We start from the raw sequence: 20,722 nt of genomic DNA, 5'->3' as shown, positions 1-20,722 counted from the left end.
TGATGCTGCCCCACAATAAACATAGTGGCAGCATCATGCTGTAGCAATGCTTTTCTTCAGCAGGGGCAGAATTAATCTGTTCAGAGTTAATGGGAAGAAGGATGGAGCTGATTAAAAAGCGATACTGGAAGACAACTTTTTGCAAAACTTTTGAGACTGGAGTTTTTGTTGTTGTTTTTAAGCTGAAAGCTGTGTAATCTTTTCTTTCTACTCAAGAAGGTGGGGTATTTTGTGTTGGTCTAAATTTGAAATTCCTATAAAGTACACTGAAGTTTGACAAAATGTGAAATTGTTCAAGAGACGTGAATATTTTTTTGCAATCCGCTGTATAAGACTGGCATATTGTTTTAAGTCTATCTAATCCTTGTAGACATAATTTCAGCTCACACACATATAAAGTTGACAAATCTACCTAGAGACTGTACCAGATAAGGACTGCTCCAATGACATAGTAACAGTCAGAATCTCTCCATAATAGATACACCAATATTGCATATTCTACAAACATCTACATGAATCACAGATTCTTTGTCACAAAAGCAGATTTTATAATCTTCCAAAAAAATCAATAAAATTCTTTTTAGCATATATAATTTTGCAGTGATTGCGACAGCACCTGATGTTTCGCTCAAGCACAGTCAGCTTCTAGTAGCGTCTCCAGTCAGCTGGAGACATTTGGATTACATAACAGTGCTGATGCGCGTGTGATATACTGCCATCTTCTGGCCAAGTCAAGACATTACCGATACAAGTGAGCTAGACTATTCTGTGTTACACAATATTAACAATTGCACATTATAGTGTATCCTAAGATTTACAAAGGGTGAGTATCCACAATCCACATTGATGCTGGTTTAAACTATAGATCTGGACTCATAATGTGGCCTGACTGCTTAGGATGGACACTAATACATATTATTCTCAATGCTACCCATTCTAAACATCTGTCTGTCTGTCTGTCTAACATTGTACTAGAATAGGAAAATTATATTAGCTCTTACTTGTATATGTGCTAATCTGAGGTACCAACTCTGTAATTGTGTATCAACCTGTCTGAGATGCACACTAAAGACTAAAGGTCTAGGGTCCATTCATCTCCTAAAAACAGGTGCTTAAATTCCACCACATTTTACACGGCAAAAACTGAAATAGGCTTGCTGCACTTTGAGGTTCCTTTGTAGGCAAATTCACGGAGATACCCGGGAACAGGTGACAGCAAGAGCAATGCACAGCTGTTATGCGTTCAGGAGGGTATAGGGTCTGCCAACCCGACAAGCTATCAGGGAAGCATTCACTATGAGTGACAGGCACTCCTTGTGACTCTGCTGCCCTATAAGGGCACAGTAACTTTAAGGCTCTCTTTCCCCGACTCCCCCTTCCTTCCCGGCCTTTCCTCAACACCTCTCCCCAACAGTTGTGAACGTATTTTCTAGAAGCTTCCAACGGGGAGCTTCGAGAAACCACCCCTAAAGTATAAAAAGACATGAGCATGGCCTGGCGGTCTGCATAGAGTCAAAGGACACTCACTTGAACACACATCAAGACAGAGTTGACTACCCACAGGAGCAGCAGTGAAGAGCAGACTTGGAACTCTTTGAGAAGAAAAGACAAGAAGAGCAGTCTGTTTGACGATTTGCCTGAAAAAAAATCAAAGATTTTAATCAAGGTAAGACTTGAACAAATGTTTACAAAATTATAGTGGGTTTTATTATATAAATTAAAGTATTAAGAGCTCAATATGCATATTAATCAATATAAGTAAAGAATATGCACATTTTTCGCATAATGTATGTTTTAAATGGCAGAAGTAGAGCCTTCTTACCATCAGTATCTCTATAGAACTGTAGAGTAGACGAAGCACATGGCATGCAGGGTGACCCTGACCTAGAGAGCAGCTGCTAGTCAGTGGTAAAACTATTTACAACAACCTGCCTGCCTGGCACAAACAGTATATCAGTGTATGCATAATGTTGCATAGCAGCATGATTTGCAACCAATCATTACTTTCTTTGACAAAATAATGTTAGATTATAAGATAAACCAATTAGAGGTTAGAAAAGCACCAGAACTCCACCCACTTGCTAAACCTTTGACTGACAACTTGAGCATGTGTTCATTGACCATCAGCCACTTCATGTGAGCCATGTGATTGTCTTGAACGGAATTTTGTAGAAGTAGTAAAACACACCCAGATAGCACAAACTAGTAAACCCGGACCATAAAAAAAAAACCTTATTAACATTAATTAAATATGTATTGACTTGTTTGACAGGGACACTGCACATTAATTAACATTGCTGCAAATGCACCAGAATTTGCCAATACTAGACTATTTTGCATCATATAAAATGTATTTTTTTAATAAACAAGATATCTGCCCTACTTTAGATGCCTGAGAATGCTGGACACATTATGGAGGAAGAAGTGGAGACCTTTGCCTTCCAGGCTGAGATCGCTCAGCTCATGTCCCTCATTATTAACACCTTTTATTCAAACAAAGAAATCTTCCTTCGGGAGCTCATCTCCAACTCCTCAGATGTGAGAAAGCTGAAAACTCCTACAAAATGTACCCCCTACTCCTGTTATATTTGTGAACTCAACAATGATTTAATTTGATTTCCTCTTCTGAACAGGCCTTGGATAAAATCAGATATGAGAGCTTGACAGACCCCAGCAGACTTGAGTCTTGCAAGGAGCTGAAAATTGAAATCACGCCAGACCTGCACGCTCGCACCCTGACCATCGTTGACACGGGCATTGGCATGACCAAGGCCGACTTAATTAACAACCTGGGCACCATTGCCAAGTCAGGCACCAAAGCTTTCATGGAGGCTCTGCAGGCAGGAGCTGACATCTCCATGATTGGTCAGTTTGGTGTGGGTTTCTACTCTGCATATCTGGTAGCTGAGAAAGTCACGGTGATCACAAAACACAACGATGATGAGCAGTACGTGTGGGACTCTGCGGCTGGTGGCTCATTTACAGTCAAGCCTGACAATGGTATGATTTAGTATCCACCAGATTTTACATCAGTTGTTAATGAGCATAAACAAATAGAGCTTAACATCAATTTGATTGATGTTTTTAGGAGAGCCCCTGGGCAGAGGCACAAAAGTTATCCTTCACCTCAAAGAAGATCAGACAGAATACTGCGAGGAAAAGCGGATCAAGGAAGTAGTCAAGAAGCACTCACAGTTCATTGGCTACCCTATTACACTATTTGTAAGTTATCATTTTAGAATACAACCATAAATGACCAAGGGAAATGTAGAAATATATGCAAAACAAATAAGTCATACAACTTCTGATCTGTTCAAGGTTGAGAAAACAAGAGAGAAGGAAGTGGAACTTGAGGAGGGAGAGAAGGAAGAGGAAGTTGAGAAAGATGCTGCAGAGAACAAGGACAAACCAGATATTGAAGATGTGGGCTCAGATGAAGATGAAGACTCCAAAGATGGCAAAAACAAGAGGAAGCAGAAGGTCAAGGAGAAATACATTGATGCTCAGGAGCTGAACAAGACCAAGCCCATCTGGACCCGCAACCCAGATGACATCACCAATGAAGAGTATGGAGAGTTTTACAAGAGTCTCACCAATGACTGGGAGGACCATCTGGCTGTTAAGGTAATCTAATGACAATACCCAAAAAATCATCAATCATTACTCATGATTATTATTCTATTGTACTAAAAAAACGTATTTTTATTTTGCAGCATTTCTCAGTGGAAGGTCAGCTGGAGTTCCGTGCTTTGCTCTTTGTACCAAGGAGAGCTGCCTTCGACCTGTTTGAAAACAAGAGAAAGAGAAATAACATCAAGCTTTATGTGCGGAGGGTCTTCATCATGGACAACTGTGAAGACCTGATTCCAGAGTACCTCAGTAAGTTAACATTTTCTACTGAAGCATAAAATACCAGTTTTATCGCTTTACTTTCAGACCAGTATTTTGACCAGCTTTGGATGACTAATCGAATGCTTTATACCTTCTTCCCTTAGATTTTATTAAGGGTGTGGTGGACTCTGAGGATCTGCCCCTGAACATCTCAAGAGAGATGCTGCAGCAGAGCAAGATCCTGAAGGTAATTCGCAAAAACCTGGTCAAGAAGTGCCTGGAGCTGTTTACTGAAATGTCAGAAGACAAGGATAACTACAAGAAGTTCTATGAGCAGTTCTCCAAGAACATTAAGGTAGGTTCATTCTTCTGAGATAAACCTTTCTGATCCATGTCATATTGAGATGTGAGGTGTTACAGGCATTAATGGATCATTACATATTTCAGCTTGGAATCCATGAGGACTCCCAGAATAGAAAGAAGCTGTCAGATCTGCTGCGCTACTATACCTCAGCCTGTGGAGATGAGATGGTTTCCCTGAAAGACTATGTCTCTCGTATGAAGGACAACCAGAAGCACATCTACTACATCACTGGTAAATTCTTCATCGTAGTGTTAATTCCTCTAACTAACTTGTTAAGCAGCCTATCGATTAAATTAATCTGTAACACCTTTCACAGGTGAGACCAAAGATCAGGTGGCCAACTCTGCCTTTGTGGAGCGTCTCCGTAAAGCTGGCCTGGAGGTCATCTACATGATTGAGCCTATTGATGAGTATTGTGTTCAGCAGCTGAAGGAGTATGATGGCAAGAACCTGGTCTCTGTGACCAAGGAAGGCTTGGAACTTCCAGAAGATGAAGAAGAGAAGAAGAAGCACGAGGAGCTAAAAAATAAGTTTGAGAATCTTTGCAAGATCATGAAAGATATCCTTGACAAAAAGATTGAAAAGGTAAACTTTTCCAGAAATGTTGTCTTAGCCCCAGAGGAACAATAAATAACCAGCTATACTTAAGCATTGCAATGACACTAAATTTCCTCATCCACAGGTTGTAGTTTCCAACCGCTTGGTTGCTTCCCCCTGCTGCATTGTCACCAGCACATATGGCTGGACAGCAAACATGGAGAGGATCATGAAGTCTCAGGCACTGAGGGACAACGCCACCATGGGTTACATGACCGCCAAGAAACACCTTGAGATTAATCCTTTACATCCCATCATTGAAACGCTGAGAGTGAAAGCAGAGGCTGACAAGAACGATAAGGCTGTGAAAGACCTAGTTATCCTCCTTTTCGAGACCGCCTTGTTATCCTCAGGTTTTACTCTGGAGGACCCCCACACTCATGCCAACCGCATCTACAGAATGATCAAGCTTGGTCTTGGTAGGTTTTATTGTTAACTGTTTGAATGAATATGATGAGATTTATTTTTAAACTATATATTTATAAATGACGTTATTTATTAATTACTGCATGTTCAATTGTAGGAATTGATGATGATTCTGCAGTTGAGGACCTCATTCAGCCAGCTGATGAAGACATGCCAGTCCTGGAAGGAGATGATGATACATCAAGAATGGAGGAAGTTGATTAAAATGCTTGTTAGACTTTTCTAAGTCTTGCCTAGTTGTTATTTTTGTAAGTCCAATTGCTTCCTAAAAGGATTTTATATTTACCATAACTTTTATTTTTGTTCAAAGTGTCAACTTGTCAAGTTTTTGTTTTATTTATGCATACCATGATGTTGTTTTAATGCTCATCTTAATATATATTTACTTGGACGTTTCGAGTACATAAGAGTAATGACTTATTCCTCTTTTTGTATCTGTTACATTTTATATGTAAGGCTGTCAAATTTATAATAAAATAGATTTACAAATAAAACCTACAGTTTTATGTTCTCAGTCATTTTTAGTTAATGTTCTGGAATTTTCTACGCACCAGCAAGGTAAATTCTCGTTTCTGCTCTCACATCCCTTCTTTCCTGGTCAAACCTCACTTCCGCTTCAATACCGCCCCCTTCTGCCAGAAAAGGAAAGGAGGGGCGTGTGCGCGCGTTGATTGACATTTCAGTCGACCAATCAGGTTCAACCTTCTCAGAGAATTACAGACGGTTCTGGAAGCTGTCAGTCGGGATTTTCTCGAACGGTCTAAGAGGGTACAAAAACCGGAAAGATACACAGCTCAGACAGACGTTGCCAGTAACGTTAGCAGCGAACGGGAGCGACTAGGACACCTCTAATACCGGAGCTTTCAACGCACACAAGGTAAATGGCTAAAATCTTCATTCATACTCTTACTTTCCCTTTATGTTTTATTCATTGAACTACACAAACTCAATGGATTAACGGTTAATCTGTTAATTTAACTGAAGCGTAATAATGTTATTGTCAAAGCTTACACGGTGTACTGAATGGAAGCTGCAGGAATTATGTCAAGGCATATAAGTGAGGTATTATTGCCAAAAGCTGAAATAAATGTAACGCTTTACATCCACAACGTGTAAAATCGAGATTTGCAAAAAGAATGAATCGCTAAATAGTGAATGGCGCATTCTAAACTGTGCAACCTCCTGACACGATGGATTCGCTGTGCACTTGTGTTTTACTTAAATACATTTATTTCCAGGCTTTTTTTGTTTTTTTTTCTTTGCCAGTGTTGTGAGTTCCATATTTTAAACACTGAGATTTACAGTTAAGCTTCGGGATGTCATCCATTGAATCTCCTCACTGATTAGTAGGAGGTGCTTTTCGATGCTTCTCGCATCCTTAGTAGCTTCTAGAACGCTGCGTTTCTGCCATGAATCCAGCAGGGGGCGCCGGTTTTCTTCGTGGAATAGGCAAGCCATGCGCTCCTGTCGATTCATTCTACATCATGGACAGGAATTATATATTAGAGGACTCGAATTGTTATTTTGTAAAGTTATCCAAGTTATTCACACATTTACATTTTCTTATTAACCCTTGTGTGGTGTTCGGGTCTGTGGGACCCATTTTCATTATTTACTGAAAGAAAAATGATACAATTAATGTAAATTTGTTTCCACTCATATCATGATTTTATTTGTTTGATTGTGAGGCATTAAAAATCACAAAATGCAACGGGTCCACCAGACCTAGAAACATTGGCTGAGTGAAAACAATACGAACACCACATAAGGGTTAAAGAAGAATATGTACGGAGAATGGGCTTGTAGAGTAGAAGCAGGTTGATTTAGATTGAGTTGCAGGGATGAACTGGACAATCTGTCAGACCAGCCATCTCTACAAGCAATACCATTGTTTATATCAAAACAACACTTTATCTTAAAGTCTTTCTCTTCATTTTTTCATTTAATATGAAAATGTTTACATCAAAAATCAGCATTTAAACTGGATTTTGCATAACTCTTCTTAAAATCAATACTTGTCACCTTTTATCTAGATGCCTGAGCTACATGACCAACCCATGGAGGAGGAGGCAGAGACCTTTGCATTCCAGGCTGAAATTGCTCAGTTGATGTCCCTGATTATTAACACTTTCTATTCCAACAAAGAGATCTTTCTTAGAGAGCTCATCTCCAACTCCTCTGATGTAAGTTCATCTTAAATTTCCATATGCAAAAAAAAAAAAATGTATGTAATATCATCTGTCCCTTAAGAAATGGCATCACTAACTTTTGTCAACCCTTCAATAGGCCCTGGACAAAATCCGCTATGAAAGTCTTACTGACCCCTCCAAGCTTGATTCTGGCAAAGAACTGAAAATTGAAATCAGTCCCAACAAAGAAGAGCGGACCTTGACCCTGATCGACACGGGCATCGGCATGACCAAGGCCGACCTTATCAATAACCTGGGCACTATTGCAAAGTCCGGCACCAAGGCTTTCATGGAGGCTCTGCAGGCTGGAGCTGATATCTCCATGATCGGTCAGTTTGGTGTCGGTTTCTACTCTGCGTACTTAGTAGCTGAGAAGGTCACCGTGATCACCAAGCATAATGATGACGAGCAGTATGCCTGGGAATCCTCAGCTGGAGGCTCATTCACAGTTAGGCTCGACAACTGTAAGTAACTTCAACATTAAGCATAGATGGTTATTTTGTGGCTTAAGGGCAACATGAACTGACTTGTATTTTCGCTGTGCAGCTGAACCACTGGGCCGCGGAACCAAAGTGATCCTGCACCTGAAGGAAGACCAGTCAGAATATTTTGAGGAAAGAAGAGTCAAAGAGATTGTGAAGAAGCACTCGCAGTTCATCGGCTACCCTATCACACTCTTTGTAAGTATTCACAATATTGAACATTTATGTTAAGTTTCCATACAGACTATAACTTGCATGCTACTGCTATAATGCTTTCATACGAAAGGACTCAATTATAATTTATTATGCCACTTGCCAGGTGGAGAAGGAGCGAGACAAGGAGGTGAGTGACGATGAGGCTGAGGAGGAGGAGGAGGAGGAGAAAGAAAAGGACAAGGAGAAAGAGGAGGAGAATGACGAGGACAAACCTGAGATTGAAGATGTTGGATCAGATGAGGATGATGACCATGACAAATCTTCAGACAAAAAGAAAAAGAAGAAGAAGATTAAGGAGAAGTACATCGACCAGGAGGAGCTGAACAAGACAAAACCCCTCTGGACCCGCAACCCAGATGACATCACCAACGAGGAGTACGGAGAGTTTTACAAGAGCCTCACCAACGACTGGGAGGACCACCTAGCAGTCAAGGTTGGCCTCACTTTTATTGTTACAAATCTTCATTCCCAGATTTGGGTCTGTTAAATCTTCACCTAAATAACTTGAAACCTTTCACCCCACACAGCACTTCTCAGTTGAGGGCCAGCTGGAATTCCGTGCTCTGCTCTTTGTGCCTCGTCGTGCCCCCTTCGACCTGTTTGAAAACAAAAAGAAGAAGAACAACATCAAGCTTTATGTGCGCAGGGTGTTCATCATGGACAACTGTGATGAGCTCATTCCAGAGTATCTCAGTAAGTATGATCTTTTCCATTAAAGGCCTTGGAAACTTTAAAAGTAGCTGGAATAATGCAGATATAAGGACAAAGTTTTCTTCCTGATTAGATTTCATTAGAGGTGTGGTGGACTCTGAGGATCTGCCCCTGAACATCTCCAGAGAGATGCTGCAGCAGAGCAAGATCCTGAAGGTGATCCGCAAGAACCTGGTCAAGAAGTGCCTGGAGCTGTTTACTGAACTGTCTGAAGAGAAGGACAACCACAAGAAGTTCTATGAGCAGTTCTCCAAGAACATTAAGGTAGGTTCATTCTTCTGAGATAAACCTTTAATGACCCTTTCATGAAAGATCTTAGCAAATATCTTTACTGGAAGTCTGGGATGTCTTTAAATGCCTGATGCTGACAGTTTGACTGTTTTCCTGCAGCTTGGTATCCATGAGGACTCCCAGAATAGAAAGAAGCTATCAGAGTTGCTGCGATATTACACTTCAGCCTCTGGAGACGAGATGGTTTCACTCAAAGACTACGTCACACGAATGAAGGACAACCAGAAGCACATCTACTATATTACAGGTTAGGACCTTTTGAATCTTGAAATGTCCATAGATGAGAAATAAACTCATTAAATATTGATTTTTCTTGCAAGTTTATGAACTTTGTTGTGTCTTGCAGGAGAAACTAAGGACCAAGTTGCCAACTCTGCCTTTGTGGAGCGTCTTCGCAAAGCTGGCTTGGAAGTCATCTACATGATTGAGCCGATTGATGAGTATTGTGTCCAGCAGCTGAAGGAGTTTGAGGGAAAGAACTTGGTTTCAGTAACAAAGGAGGGCCTGGAGCTGCCGGAGGATGAGGAAGAGAAGAAGAAGCAGGAGGAGAAGAAGGCTCAGTTTGAGAACCTCTGCAAGATCATGAAGGATATCTTGGAGAAGAAGGTGGAGAAGGTGAGAACTAAGATGCCAAAACAAAACTTAAATTATTGTTTGGTTTATGTATATAATTAAGAACTTAACAATATTCTCGCATCTCTGAAAAGGTCACAGTCTCCAACCGCCTAGTTTCTTCACCCTGCTGCATTGTCACCAGTACCTACGGCTGGACGGCCAACATGGAGAGGATCATGAAAGCTCAGGCACTGAGGGACAACTCAACCATGGGATACATGGCTGCCAAGAAGCACCTCGAGATCAATCCTGACCATCCCATCATGGAGACTCTGCGGCAGAAGGCAGAGGCTGACAAAAATGACAAGTCCGTTAAGGACCTGGTCATCCTTCTGTTCGAGACTGCCCTTCTGTCCTCAGGATTCACACTGGAGGACCCTCAAACTCACGCCAACCGCATCTACAGAATGATCAAGCTTGGTCTTGGTAAGCATCATTAAATATTTAACGTACCTGCTTTTTGATTACCGTATTTTCCGCACTATAAGGCGCACTTAAAAACCTTTTAATTTTCTCAAAAAATGACAGTGCGCCTTGTAATCCGGAGCGCCTTATATATGGATCAATTGGTTAATTGGTTGATCCATACTGGTTGTACACGGCGCTCTGTCAAAATGTTTCAGTACGACTGGTAAACTACAAAGCCGCACCGCTTGCAGCATTACGGCTACCGTAGTCAGGGGCGTCGCCGAAGTAATAGCGGTAAACACCTGTACTGTGCTTCCTCCTAGTCCAACACCACTTGTGTTTGTATAACGACTCCAAAATTGCACCTTTCAAGAGACACGCTTACGATGCTGAGTTCAAACTCAAGGCTGTCAGCTACGCAGTCGAACATGGGAATAGAGCAGCAGCGAGAGAATTCAACAGTTAACGCTACTATATTGTGAATGTACTAACGTTTGATTTAGTGCATCAAACTTTCTTTTACGTGTTTACTGAATCAGGGAAAAGTTCCCTTTCACGTTTTAACTAACGTTTGATTTCAACTTCAACTTCATAGACTCCAATGCATTCCTAACGTGCGGTTGGCTCTATTCAATAGATTTCTATGTAGAGGAGACCTTACCATGAGAGTGAATGGAGTTATTAGAACGCTGGTTTGTAGTGTATTAATAAAGTTTGACTGACTGACTTATCTGACTGTTTTGTTGACATTCTCTTTAGCACAGCTCCATCTAGTGGATGCATAACGCAACCCCAGTCAAACGTTTGACTGCAGTAGCTTCTATTCTATGCGCCTTATAATCCGGTGCGCCTTATAGTGCGGAAAATACGGTAGATAAAATTATTACACCACATGGTAGTCAGTGGATAGATCGCAGTAGGTTATTAGCTAGACTAACACATCTTTGCTGTTCCTCCTTCAGGTATTGATGAGGATGACATGCCATCAGATGACACCACCTCTGCTCCCACAGAAGAAATTCCTCCTCTTGAAGGCGATGATGACGCATCCAGAATGGAAGAAGTGGACTAAGCTCTTTTCCTCTCTCCAACTAGTGTTAAAAAATAGTTTGTTGTACAGTTCAATGCTAAATGTTGTAAATGAGCTCAGAATGTCTCCTGTTATCCATTGTTTATTTTCCCGCTGGTCACTTTAAGCGCAGATCATTTCCAATATTGGACTTTATTTTCCAGTTGTTAAATTGTCAGGTTTTTGTACCTCAAGTTTTTGCACTGCATTTGTTTTATATTTATTGACATTCCACAGTTTGTTCTTTCACTGTAATTATCTCTACGTTGATACTGTTATTTGGAACAGTTGGGCACATAAATAAAAGTTGAACAAGTGAAAAGTTTGGTTCATTTTGCATCAACCAAAATCGCGAAGCTTCGTCCGGTAACACAGATGAGCTACTAATCAACATCCAGTGCTAAAAGTATAGTTTCATAAAAATACAAATAAAACTGACTATATTAAAAGGTAAACCTTGAGATATTGCAGCACATAGGTTTGACACTTCAGGTGTCAAAATCATTAAAAAAAAAGAAAAATTCGAACAAAACAATAAGTGGATTTAGAAATAATCCTAAAATGTTAAGAGTACTGGGGGAAACTTCATGATCAGCCTAAATAGCTTGCTACCATGTTTTATGGAAAGCTTAGGGTTGAATTGTAGTCAAACATTTAGCCCAGCTATGCAGGAGATCAGTGTGACGCTCAAACTCTGCACAGTTAAAATCAGTGTTAAGGTAAAGCGTAGTTTAAAAGCCCAACCTCTCCACCTCTGGATGGGATAACACTTTGGGGATAAGGCTTTTAACTGAGGCGTTTACTCAAAATGTCAGTGTACATCATGGAAAATCTTTTCAAATAACATCTATCCTTGTTCTGTTTTCTAGTGTTAAAGTCTAAGATCTAGCCAGTTGGATACCTTTTCACTTTGATCTGGGTCAGGCATTATGCAGTGGGATGTCCCGTCTTAAAGGATATTTCCGATTTGTTTTCGTCTTCCTGGATTAACAAGTGATTCACTGAGAACATTTATAGAGGCGCTGAGGCTTAGTGATAATCAATGATAATAAAGTGAATTTGATTAGTTGCATCTGTCTGCTACTTCCTTTTTTCTGTTCCCATGTATTTTTCTGGAAACTAGGACAGGTACTTAAATATAATGTTGACACATAGAAGTTGTATCAACCGTGGTTGGGTTTACCTAATTTTAAGACCTGAAACTAAATATTTTATGTATTAATCAAAAAATCTTAAAAACTAAATGTCTAAATTTGACTTTAAACACGAATTTGATTCCTTTTGCTTTTTAAATCTAGAACATGTGAAGAGGATTGCAAATTGATAAACTAAATTAAGTACAAACATATGGGATTGTTCAAATTTAAGTAACAAAAAATACAGAAAAATTAAAATTCAAGAGAAATTGGGAGAAAGATGTTAAAGGTGTTTTGTGGTGTCAAAATTAGTTTTCTTCTGAAAAAATCTTTTAAAAAACGGACAATGTAAATGCAAAGAATCAGGAGATGCTTTTGAAATGGCTTTGGCTGTTTTCTGCTCAAGTTAACTCAGATTAAACAAGAAAATTCTCTCCCTCTGATGAGTTAAAAATGTGAGATAAAAAGTCTGGAGGGTTTGCTCGCCTGCTATTTTATGTCCTGTAATATACCTCCTGACACCGGCAGGGGGCTCCCACAAGCTGGCTACAAGAGGCGCGGAGTCAGCTGATAATCAACAGCCAATCAGTGCGTGAGTACAGGCTGAACCGCCTCGCAGCGTAGTGCCCGGAGAGTTGTCAAGGTTTTGGTTGTAGTGTATCCGAGAGGGGAGCAAGGGCGGCTACGCTTGTACAATGCCGAATAAACCCAAAAAAGATAAGGTGAGTTTGGGAACTGGTTACAGGTTGTGTCCGTAGGGGGAAAAAAAGTCTACATAAAGTGTATGTTTGTGTCTTAGAAACAAACTGGGCGCGATTTGGAGATTTAGTTAATAGAGCAACGTCCCATCATCTTAGCCAAGCATTAGTCATTACTAGCTAGCCGCTATTCTTGCCAACATACTAGCACTCTGTCGTGTTGCTTTGTTCTAAAAACGTGATTTTCTGCGTCTTTACTAATGCGTTTATTTTGTTTCATTTATGCTATTTATGCGTAAATTGCAGGCTGTTTTGTCTCGCGTGGACGAAAATGATATGAAAGTAACGATAGCTAACTAACCACGGACTTAAACATTAGTGTGTGGCTGGGTGGGCAGCCTTGTTTTCTGCTCTCTAATGTTTCACATTATTCGCCAAAAACGAGTTGAAGTCAGTTCAATCTTTCTCCCACAGGAATCTCCGAAGCCTAGCAAAGTGGGGAAGGGTGGAGGACAGGAGAATATCGAGCATGAGGTAAATTAGAGCACTCTTCACCCTCTTTGCTTGTTCAAATCCCTCTGAAAATGGATCATAGGGTTTTCTAGCCAATGTGTGAAGCTACTGAAGATTCAAAATAATATATACGTGATAAAAGGTATCAGTTGACAGCGTTCAAGTCTCTAAACGCAGTAGAGAACTATGAATGAAACTGAAAGTGTTGTTACCTTTTTAATTATGGTGTGGAAGTTTGTCCACGTAGTAATACTGAATCTGATTTAGACCAAGATTGGGTGTAAAGGTTTATTCTTATCAAGAGGTGTTGAAACAGTTATATTTGAATCCTGAAACAACCCGTGAGCTGGTATGAAGACCCTGAGCAAAAGCACCACAGTTTCACAACATAGCAACTTTGCTTTCGCATCTCTGAAAGGTGTTCATTTTAAATGACAAGATTAGAAACCAGTTTCCCCCCTTTTTTAAATAGATGTTTTGTTTTTGTTTTTTTTTGTTTTTTTAGAAAGGGGGAGCGTATGGAATATATAGCATTAGTAAATGTCTGCATCAAATTAAAATGTAGAATGTTAACTTGTTAGGATATATTTACTTTGTGATCTATTGTAAAGTTTAAACAATGTATTTTACATGATCTAATTGACTTTCTTTCTCAAATTATTTTTCTCAAACTGTACAGTTTGAGAAATTGTTTCAACCTAGTAAACAAGCAATGTGGCATAAGGATATTTTTAATAGCAAACCTAAGATATACAGCTAACTGTAAGTATTCAAAATTAGCTTTTAGTATTTTATATTATAGAGTTGATAATACCTAATGTGTTCCTAATCTTTGTTTTTAAATAAGCTGTATATCAACAAAATTTAAATTGAGGTTTTTCTCCACTTTAGTTTGACTTTATATGTATTTTAATGTTTTATTGAGTATATGTATTTATTAGGTTTTATTGCTGTGGTCAATTAGCTTTTAGGCCTGTTTGAATGACATGTGGAATTTTTGTTTAATTGAAATAAAATGATTAACATAGCTGCATTTCCCCAAGTCCTTCGAATCCATATGATACTAAGAACACATTTCTGTTTTTCCCTCGTCAATTTATGTATTTCATTTCATTTTGCTTGCTTGGTCATTGCTCCCAGTTTTTAGAATGGGTAAAGCACTTAGTGATGCCTTATTGAGCATAGTAAGTGCTCTATGTATAAACAGTGGGTAGTCAGGAGAGTTAAAGCATTTATAAGAAATATTTTTTATAGTGGGTGTTTGTATTCTAATTACTCGAATTGTTTCAGCTGGTCTCAGTAGCACATCTATAGTAGACTGTTTTGTTTCACCAGTTGTAGGAATTGTAGCTTCAAATGCTAAATATAACGGGCTATTAATGTTTAGCTAGCTGCTGAAAGGTTGGTCATTGACATACAGTTAGCTGCACCTGGATATTATTGCTGTTTGAATGCGATATGGTGCATGGTGCCGTTAAAGGCATTACGCAGTTAAATGCGTTCGGACCTTTATCTTGCCACTGAATAGATACGTGTTCGGTGCATTTTTTTCTTCTTCAGAAAACCCCAAATTTGTGTTAAGAAACATGAGGAATTGTTTCTAATGTTGGGGATTAAGTTAGGGGTGGGCCTATTCCCTGTTTCTTTTTTACTGTAAAATCACAGTTTTAAATAAATCGATATATCACATTTTAAAACAGATTCTAATTAGTTTGTATAGTTTTACCAGTTTGTGTTGAGCACAATTGGAATTTATTATATGGGCATAAAGTATATGCCCATATAATAGCTGATGATTAATGTTTGCACATTTTTCAGAGTTAAAGTTTATCTTCAGCATAAATCTTAAAATGAGCAGTAGTGGTATGAGTAGTTGTAATATTTATCAGTGTTTTATCACTGTGATTGACACACTCCGAATGTCTTCTATGTTACCAACCTGTCAGGGAGAAGTTACAGCCTGCAGCTTGAACACACAATGCAAACAGCATTCAGATGTCTGTGGATTTATGTGCAGTGAAGTGAGGTTATTATTATCATTATTATATGCCAAAAATACGCACTATAAAGCTTGTGATCCAATAGATATGACAAACCAATAACAAGTTATGCAGACAAAGCAGACAATTCTGAAGAGCCAAAACATCCAGCTAAATGTTGGCTTATTTAGAGAGGACGGTTGTTTTAGTTTCCCACTCCTTGTAGCGAGGACAAAACATCTTCAATAAGACTTCCTAGCACAGTTATAAAGTCCAAAGTAGACATATTTCTGCTGTAATTTCACTGCCTTCTGTTGACGTCTGCAGCGACACATCTTGAAGAGTGTCAGAGTTTTTAATAGCAAGGTAACCGAAGATGTTATTTTTATTTTTAAGTAGTAATACCAACTATACTGATAAAATACCTTGCTCATGTTACATCATTAAAAATCAATAAGGATTTTTTCCTTCCTACATAAGTTAATTTGATAAAAAAAAAAAAGCAATAAAATTCATTAGTCTGAGCAGGCACACAGAACTACAATGTGTAGAATGTACCATACCTCCCAGATGATCCCACGATCTCTCTGCTTTTGCAGCTGGCAGTCGCTTTCTAATCATTCACAATCTAATATTTTTATATCACCCACCGGTGTCTTGGGTGTTTGTAAATGTTTATCATAAGCAAAATGTTTGGGCCTTAATAATGTTGTTTAGGGGCTACTTGTCCCAAAAAGCTATTATTTTACCCCTCTGTAACAGGTACATCAAGGTCCAAAAGTGCAGCGTTCCAATAAATACATTTGTTCAATAACTATCATAAATATTAACTATAAAGGTGCCGATTTATTAAGTATACAATTATATATGCTTTTGACTATTTTTTTAATAAACTGAAATTTTCATAAAATGCATGCATTTATTTAGTCATTTATTGTATTATGTCTCTTTTGGCCCTTGATAGACATAGTATAAAATTATTCCAGTAACATAAGCTTTGACTCTCACATATAGTTGCATCTAAAAAGAAAAAGTCGCCTGCATTTCAGAGTTGTGCAAGCTGAAATTTGTGAAATGATCCGAGTGTGTTCAGTGAGCACAAGCACAGTTTGGTTTGCAATTTTCTGTAGTTATATTTCCTTTTAGAAAAATAACATTTCCTGTTTACAAACAAATAACAAATGCATTCCATTACGTTCACCAACAGTTTAGCTAATGGTCACAGAAAAATATAGTAGTTTATTTCTCACAAACATTTACGTTTTTGTTTTTCCAAACAACTTGACGCATTGTATTAATATAAGGGGCACAGTCTAAGCTCCTGTTATTGCACAGCCAGTTTTAGCCGGGTCTTAAATGAATGTGATAAATTCCCTGTGACGCAGACGACAGACGGGTAGGTCCACAGCTGCATCAGATGAAGGCTTATCTGCGCCATCAGGAGCGTGTTGTTGAACGGTTCCCAGCAGGCAGACGGGACCAGCTGAGTGAAATGCTTTCCATTCAGGTGATCCAACATTTGGATCAGACCAAGCCTTACATATTTCAGTGCCAAGTTTATCAGCTGAGCACTTTTCCCCCGTTGGAGCATTTTTTACCTAAAATATGCTTTCGATATTGGTGTCTATACATAGGGTAAATTGTGGTTTATCAGTTGCTGAACAACTTCCTGTTGAGTAGGAGGCGACATACTGGTTATAATGAAATGCAAGACGTGGCACGTAGCTGCATGCAAGACATTCCTAATTCCTAGTTCTTGTGTTCTTCTCCCCCACTCTGTCCACCTCTGTTTAGCATGTCGTTGCATTGTCCTGTGTGGGTAACGTTGGGTTTTTCTCCTGTTTCTGCAGAGCTCCAACAGGAAGACTAGCAACAGTGTTCCCCCCACCACTCAGCTGCTAAAGGGGAAGCAGCTAGGTTCCCAGACACCTGTCAAAAAGGATAAGAGGCAAAGCTCCTCTCGCTTCAGTCTGAGCAACAGCAGAGAGCTGCAGAAACTCCCCGCTTTCAAAGGTATTTAACTGTGAACCCATCTCTGCTTTATCACAAAGTCTCAACCACCTTCGGCTGTTTTAATTCTTAAAAAAAAAATGTATATGGGGTTCGGAGGAGTCCAAAATGAGTGCAGGCAATAAGAAGATATGCTTCTTTTCGTCTTTTTTGTCTTTGTTTTAAACATACAGTATATAACATTCATGTAATCCCTGCAAAGGCCTCACTAACAAGCATACATTCAGCCTTATTTTTGTTTACTCACTCTGTACCCTCTCCCATTGTCAATGGACATCCCATGATGCTTCCTCATCCGCATTTTAATACTAAGCTGGACTTGGTGTTATGCAATACATGGAAACAGAGGGCATACATGGCATGGATTGTGTGTTGGATTTAACCCAAGTGTCTATATTTAGTAGTAATCCAGAGATAAAGCTTTAATTCCATGTTCGCTGTGTTTTACAGTGTTGCAGATGATAGGGGAGGAGATGTTTTCCAACTTTAAGATTCCTTGTATCTTATTCCTCTGAACTGTGTAGTTATATATTGAGATGTTAGCTTCGGTCAGCTTACCATCAGCTGGAACAATAAGCAGAGGACATTGCCATAAAGCCTCTGGGCATATTTCTGCTTAATGAATGCATGAATATACAAACCAGTTCTGTCCCTGGTCTTTAGCAGTGCTTTAGAAATAATCAAAAGCAAACAGATGGATAGAGCTACCATCCTGTAAATATTTGTGCGATGATAGAAGTCATAAAATAATAAGTATTTAAATATTCATCACAGTATTTTATTCATTACAACATTTATTGATGGGAGAACAATGGCTCAAACACTAACAAATTCGGTTATCCCGGCAAAAATCATAAAAATAGAATTGCTTAAATATTATCACAGGGGGACTAGTTCTTGTGATAATTAATAATCTTTTTTTAGTAATAAAGAATTATATAATGCCATCACTGCTGTTGATAAAAACTGAAAATAATGTCAAGACTTCGATTCTTATTTGAATCTAGTTTGGATTGTTTCAGATCTAAAAATGTTCTTCGATATTAATATAAAAAAGAAAAAGGTCAACAGTCAAATGCTCTGTTTGATATTAAAAATGACAAATTCCCCAATCATTTGACCTAGAAATTGAATATAGATGATTTGCTATTGATTGGTGATTGGCAGGGCATATTTTGGAACATCGGGTATTTTTGTCCTGCTATTCCCTCATTACATCAAAACTTAGAATTCCAACAATTTCCTCTCAATAGACTCATGAACTGTAAAAGCGTGTACTTTGGTGCATTTTTCATATTGAATCCCATCCAGCTTTTGGGACCCATGCTTTTTTAAGCAGCAACTGGGTATAATTTTGAAATTCTTCGATTTTCTGTTTGCTTCAGTAGTGTTACCTCTTTCAAAGAACTTGCAGTATATATATATTTCTTTTCTTTTAGGTGTGACACTTGAAATCGGACAAAAAGGGAATCGGCAGTTTAGACCTCAAACCCCCAGAAAAAGAAAAAAACAATATCCATATCGGCCAGGAAAATCCTGAATGTCGCATTAAAAATGTCTTCATATATGTTTAAAACAAAGTTCCAACCTAGAAGAGAAGATTTATTATGCAGACTCCGAGTGGTTGGAAATAATTATACATGTTATCTCAAAGACAGATATTTTCTAAATTATTCGGGTGTTTCTAGTCCAGGCATGTTCATTGCTGAGTGTGTGTGACGGGTTTGAAGGCTTACTGTACTGTTTTGGAAATTTATGTTCCTCTTGCTTAAAGAGAGGGAGCTTTTCAGATTGGTTTTGCAGCCACTCTTTAATGTCCCACACTGAAGTAAAGCCGTCTTTTTAAGATAGACTTTATTCTTCTTGGCTCTAAGTGTACGTAAAGAAGGTTTAGATATCTTTAAAGAGGAATTTTTCTTGGTGTTGATCTATTGGAAAGACTTGACTCAGAGATAAGGTTGTTACGCTACTTGCTGAACAACTTCAACACGGGTAGTTCTGCACAATTTGGTCTCCTTTCAGTCTTCTGGAAAGATCTAAGCCTAACGGATACACAGGCCAGTTGAATCAGTCAGTAAGAAGAAATCTGTATTTGTCTTTGTTGAGCTGTTACATCGGTGTTGTGCCAAGAAACCAATGAGCGTAACTTAATTTCTGATAAACCTGCGTACGTCCCACACCTCAGTGTTAGCTTTGATAACATTCTGCAAAACATTATCCCAGAGTGGCCCAGTTGATGTTATCTGTTGCTCCTGTCTAAACAGGGTGTTTGCTTGGCCTGTTTTCATTCCAGACATGTTCACCACCTTGTGATGGAAACGCGTGTCCACAGCCCTGTCCTGCAGGGCCACACGGATGGCCAAAAGCAACCTTTTCCCATGCATTCACCCAGAAACTGTGCATACACAACCCCATCTTCTGTGTGTGTTTTTTTAAGGATTTCAATTGCTTTAAAATAATCTGTGTACATTTTTTTTAAGACAGTTTTATAATTAAAATAAGTTTTTTGTTTGCTTGTAAGAACTGGAGGCAAAAGTGCCACCTCCGCCCCCCTTAGACGGTCAAGTTAATAATTATATCAAATTTATTTTATAAATATACACTGCTCAAAAAAATAAAGGGAACACTTAAACAACACAATATAACTCCAAGTAAATCAAACTTCTGTTATATTGGTGTTTATTGAAAGAAACACATAAAAATTTTTCCCCCTGTCAGGCTGGCGTTTCACCACATACATAGTCTGTCTAAAAGGGTTTGGTGCCACCTGCTGGCGTAGAAGGTTACATATGTTAGTTTTTTATTTCACATCACTGATATGCTACCACATCTTTATATTTGTTGTCCTTACATTAGTCTTTTCCTGTTGGAGTCACAAAAAACGGCACCAAGTGGTGCCAAGTTTTTAGGTGGCCATGTTTTTTAAAGACTGAATCCGTCAAATTTCTAAAGTAAATGCAAAAACTTGCAAAAGCTCAATGAATAAATGATGGTGTAAAAAATAAAAACAATAATAATACTAAATATGTACACTTAATACTATAAACCTTTGAATTTGATTGGTCTGTATGTTTTCCGATGGCGAAAAGAAAATTAAATACAGTTGCTTGGATAATCTTATTTTTATGGCATTAGTAATGCATAACATTGTTTTGTATTAGTCAGTCAGTCATTTTCTACCGCTTAT

At 38.7% G+C, this 20,722-nt stretch overlaps 3 protein-coding genes across 8 annotated transcripts in view; all 3 read left to right on the top strand.

The window, feature by feature from the left end:
• Positions 1-1,425: 1,425 nt before the first annotated feature.
• hsp90aa1.1 (heat shock protein 90, alpha (cytosolic), class A member 1, tandem duplicate 1) lies at positions 1,426-5,712 on the top strand. The gene is made up of 11 exons (XM_047388625.1): positions 1,426-1,666; positions 2,389-2,538; positions 2,634-3,000; positions 3,089-3,222; positions 3,319-3,624; positions 3,714-3,879; positions 3,996-4,186; positions 4,279-4,426; positions 4,512-4,780; positions 4,878-5,211; positions 5,316-5,712. The coding sequence occupies exons 2-11, from the start codon at positions 2,389-2,391 to the stop codon at positions 5,420-5,422; spliced, it is 2,172 nt and encodes a 723-aa protein (XP_047244581.1). The 5' UTR covers positions 1,426-1,666; the 3' UTR covers positions 5,423-5,712.
• A 225-nt stretch (positions 5,713-5,937) lies between these two features.
• hsp90aa1.2 (heat shock protein 90, alpha (cytosolic), class A member 1, tandem duplicate 2) lies at positions 5,938-11,521 on the top strand. The gene is made up of 11 exons (XM_047388352.1): positions 5,938-6,095; positions 7,252-7,401; positions 7,505-7,871; positions 7,954-8,087; positions 8,209-8,538; positions 8,633-8,798; positions 8,890-9,080; positions 9,207-9,354; positions 9,454-9,722; positions 9,815-10,148; positions 11,093-11,521. The coding sequence occupies exons 2-11, from the start codon at positions 7,252-7,254 to the stop codon at positions 11,200-11,202; spliced, it is 2,199 nt and encodes a 732-aa protein (XP_047244308.1). The 5' UTR covers positions 5,938-6,095; the 3' UTR covers positions 11,203-11,521.
• A 1,406-nt stretch (positions 11,522-12,927) lies between these two features.
• Positions 12,928-20,722, top strand: part of ppp2r5cb (protein phosphatase 2, regulatory subunit B', gamma b) — a 28,839-nt gene continuing 21,044 nt past the window's right edge. For all 6 annotated transcript variants that reach the window (XR_007041790.1, XR_007041788.1, XM_047388008.1 and 3 more), the window contains exons 1-3: positions 12,928-13,057; positions 13,508-13,567; positions 17,376-17,538. Coding sequence is in view for 4 of the 6 variants with exons in the window: in XM_047388008.1 (XP_047243964.1) it covers positions 13,031-13,057; positions 13,508-13,567; positions 17,376-17,538 (250 nt within the window). In the remaining 2 variants the exon portion in view is untranslated. The remainder of the gene's footprint in view (positions 13,058-13,507; positions 13,568-17,375; positions 17,539-20,722) is intronic.

This window comes from Girardinichthys multiradiatus, chromosome 15 (assembly GCF_021462225.1).
Source record: "Girardinichthys multiradiatus isolate DD_20200921_A chromosome 15, DD_fGirMul_XY1, whole genome shotgun sequence".
In the NCBI taxonomy this organism is placed as follows: Eukaryota; Metazoa; Chordata; class Actinopteri; order Cyprinodontiformes; family Goodeidae; genus Girardinichthys; species Girardinichthys multiradiatus.
Note: the sequence above shows the minus strand (reverse complement) of the source record. Positions and strands in the feature narration are given on the sequence as shown.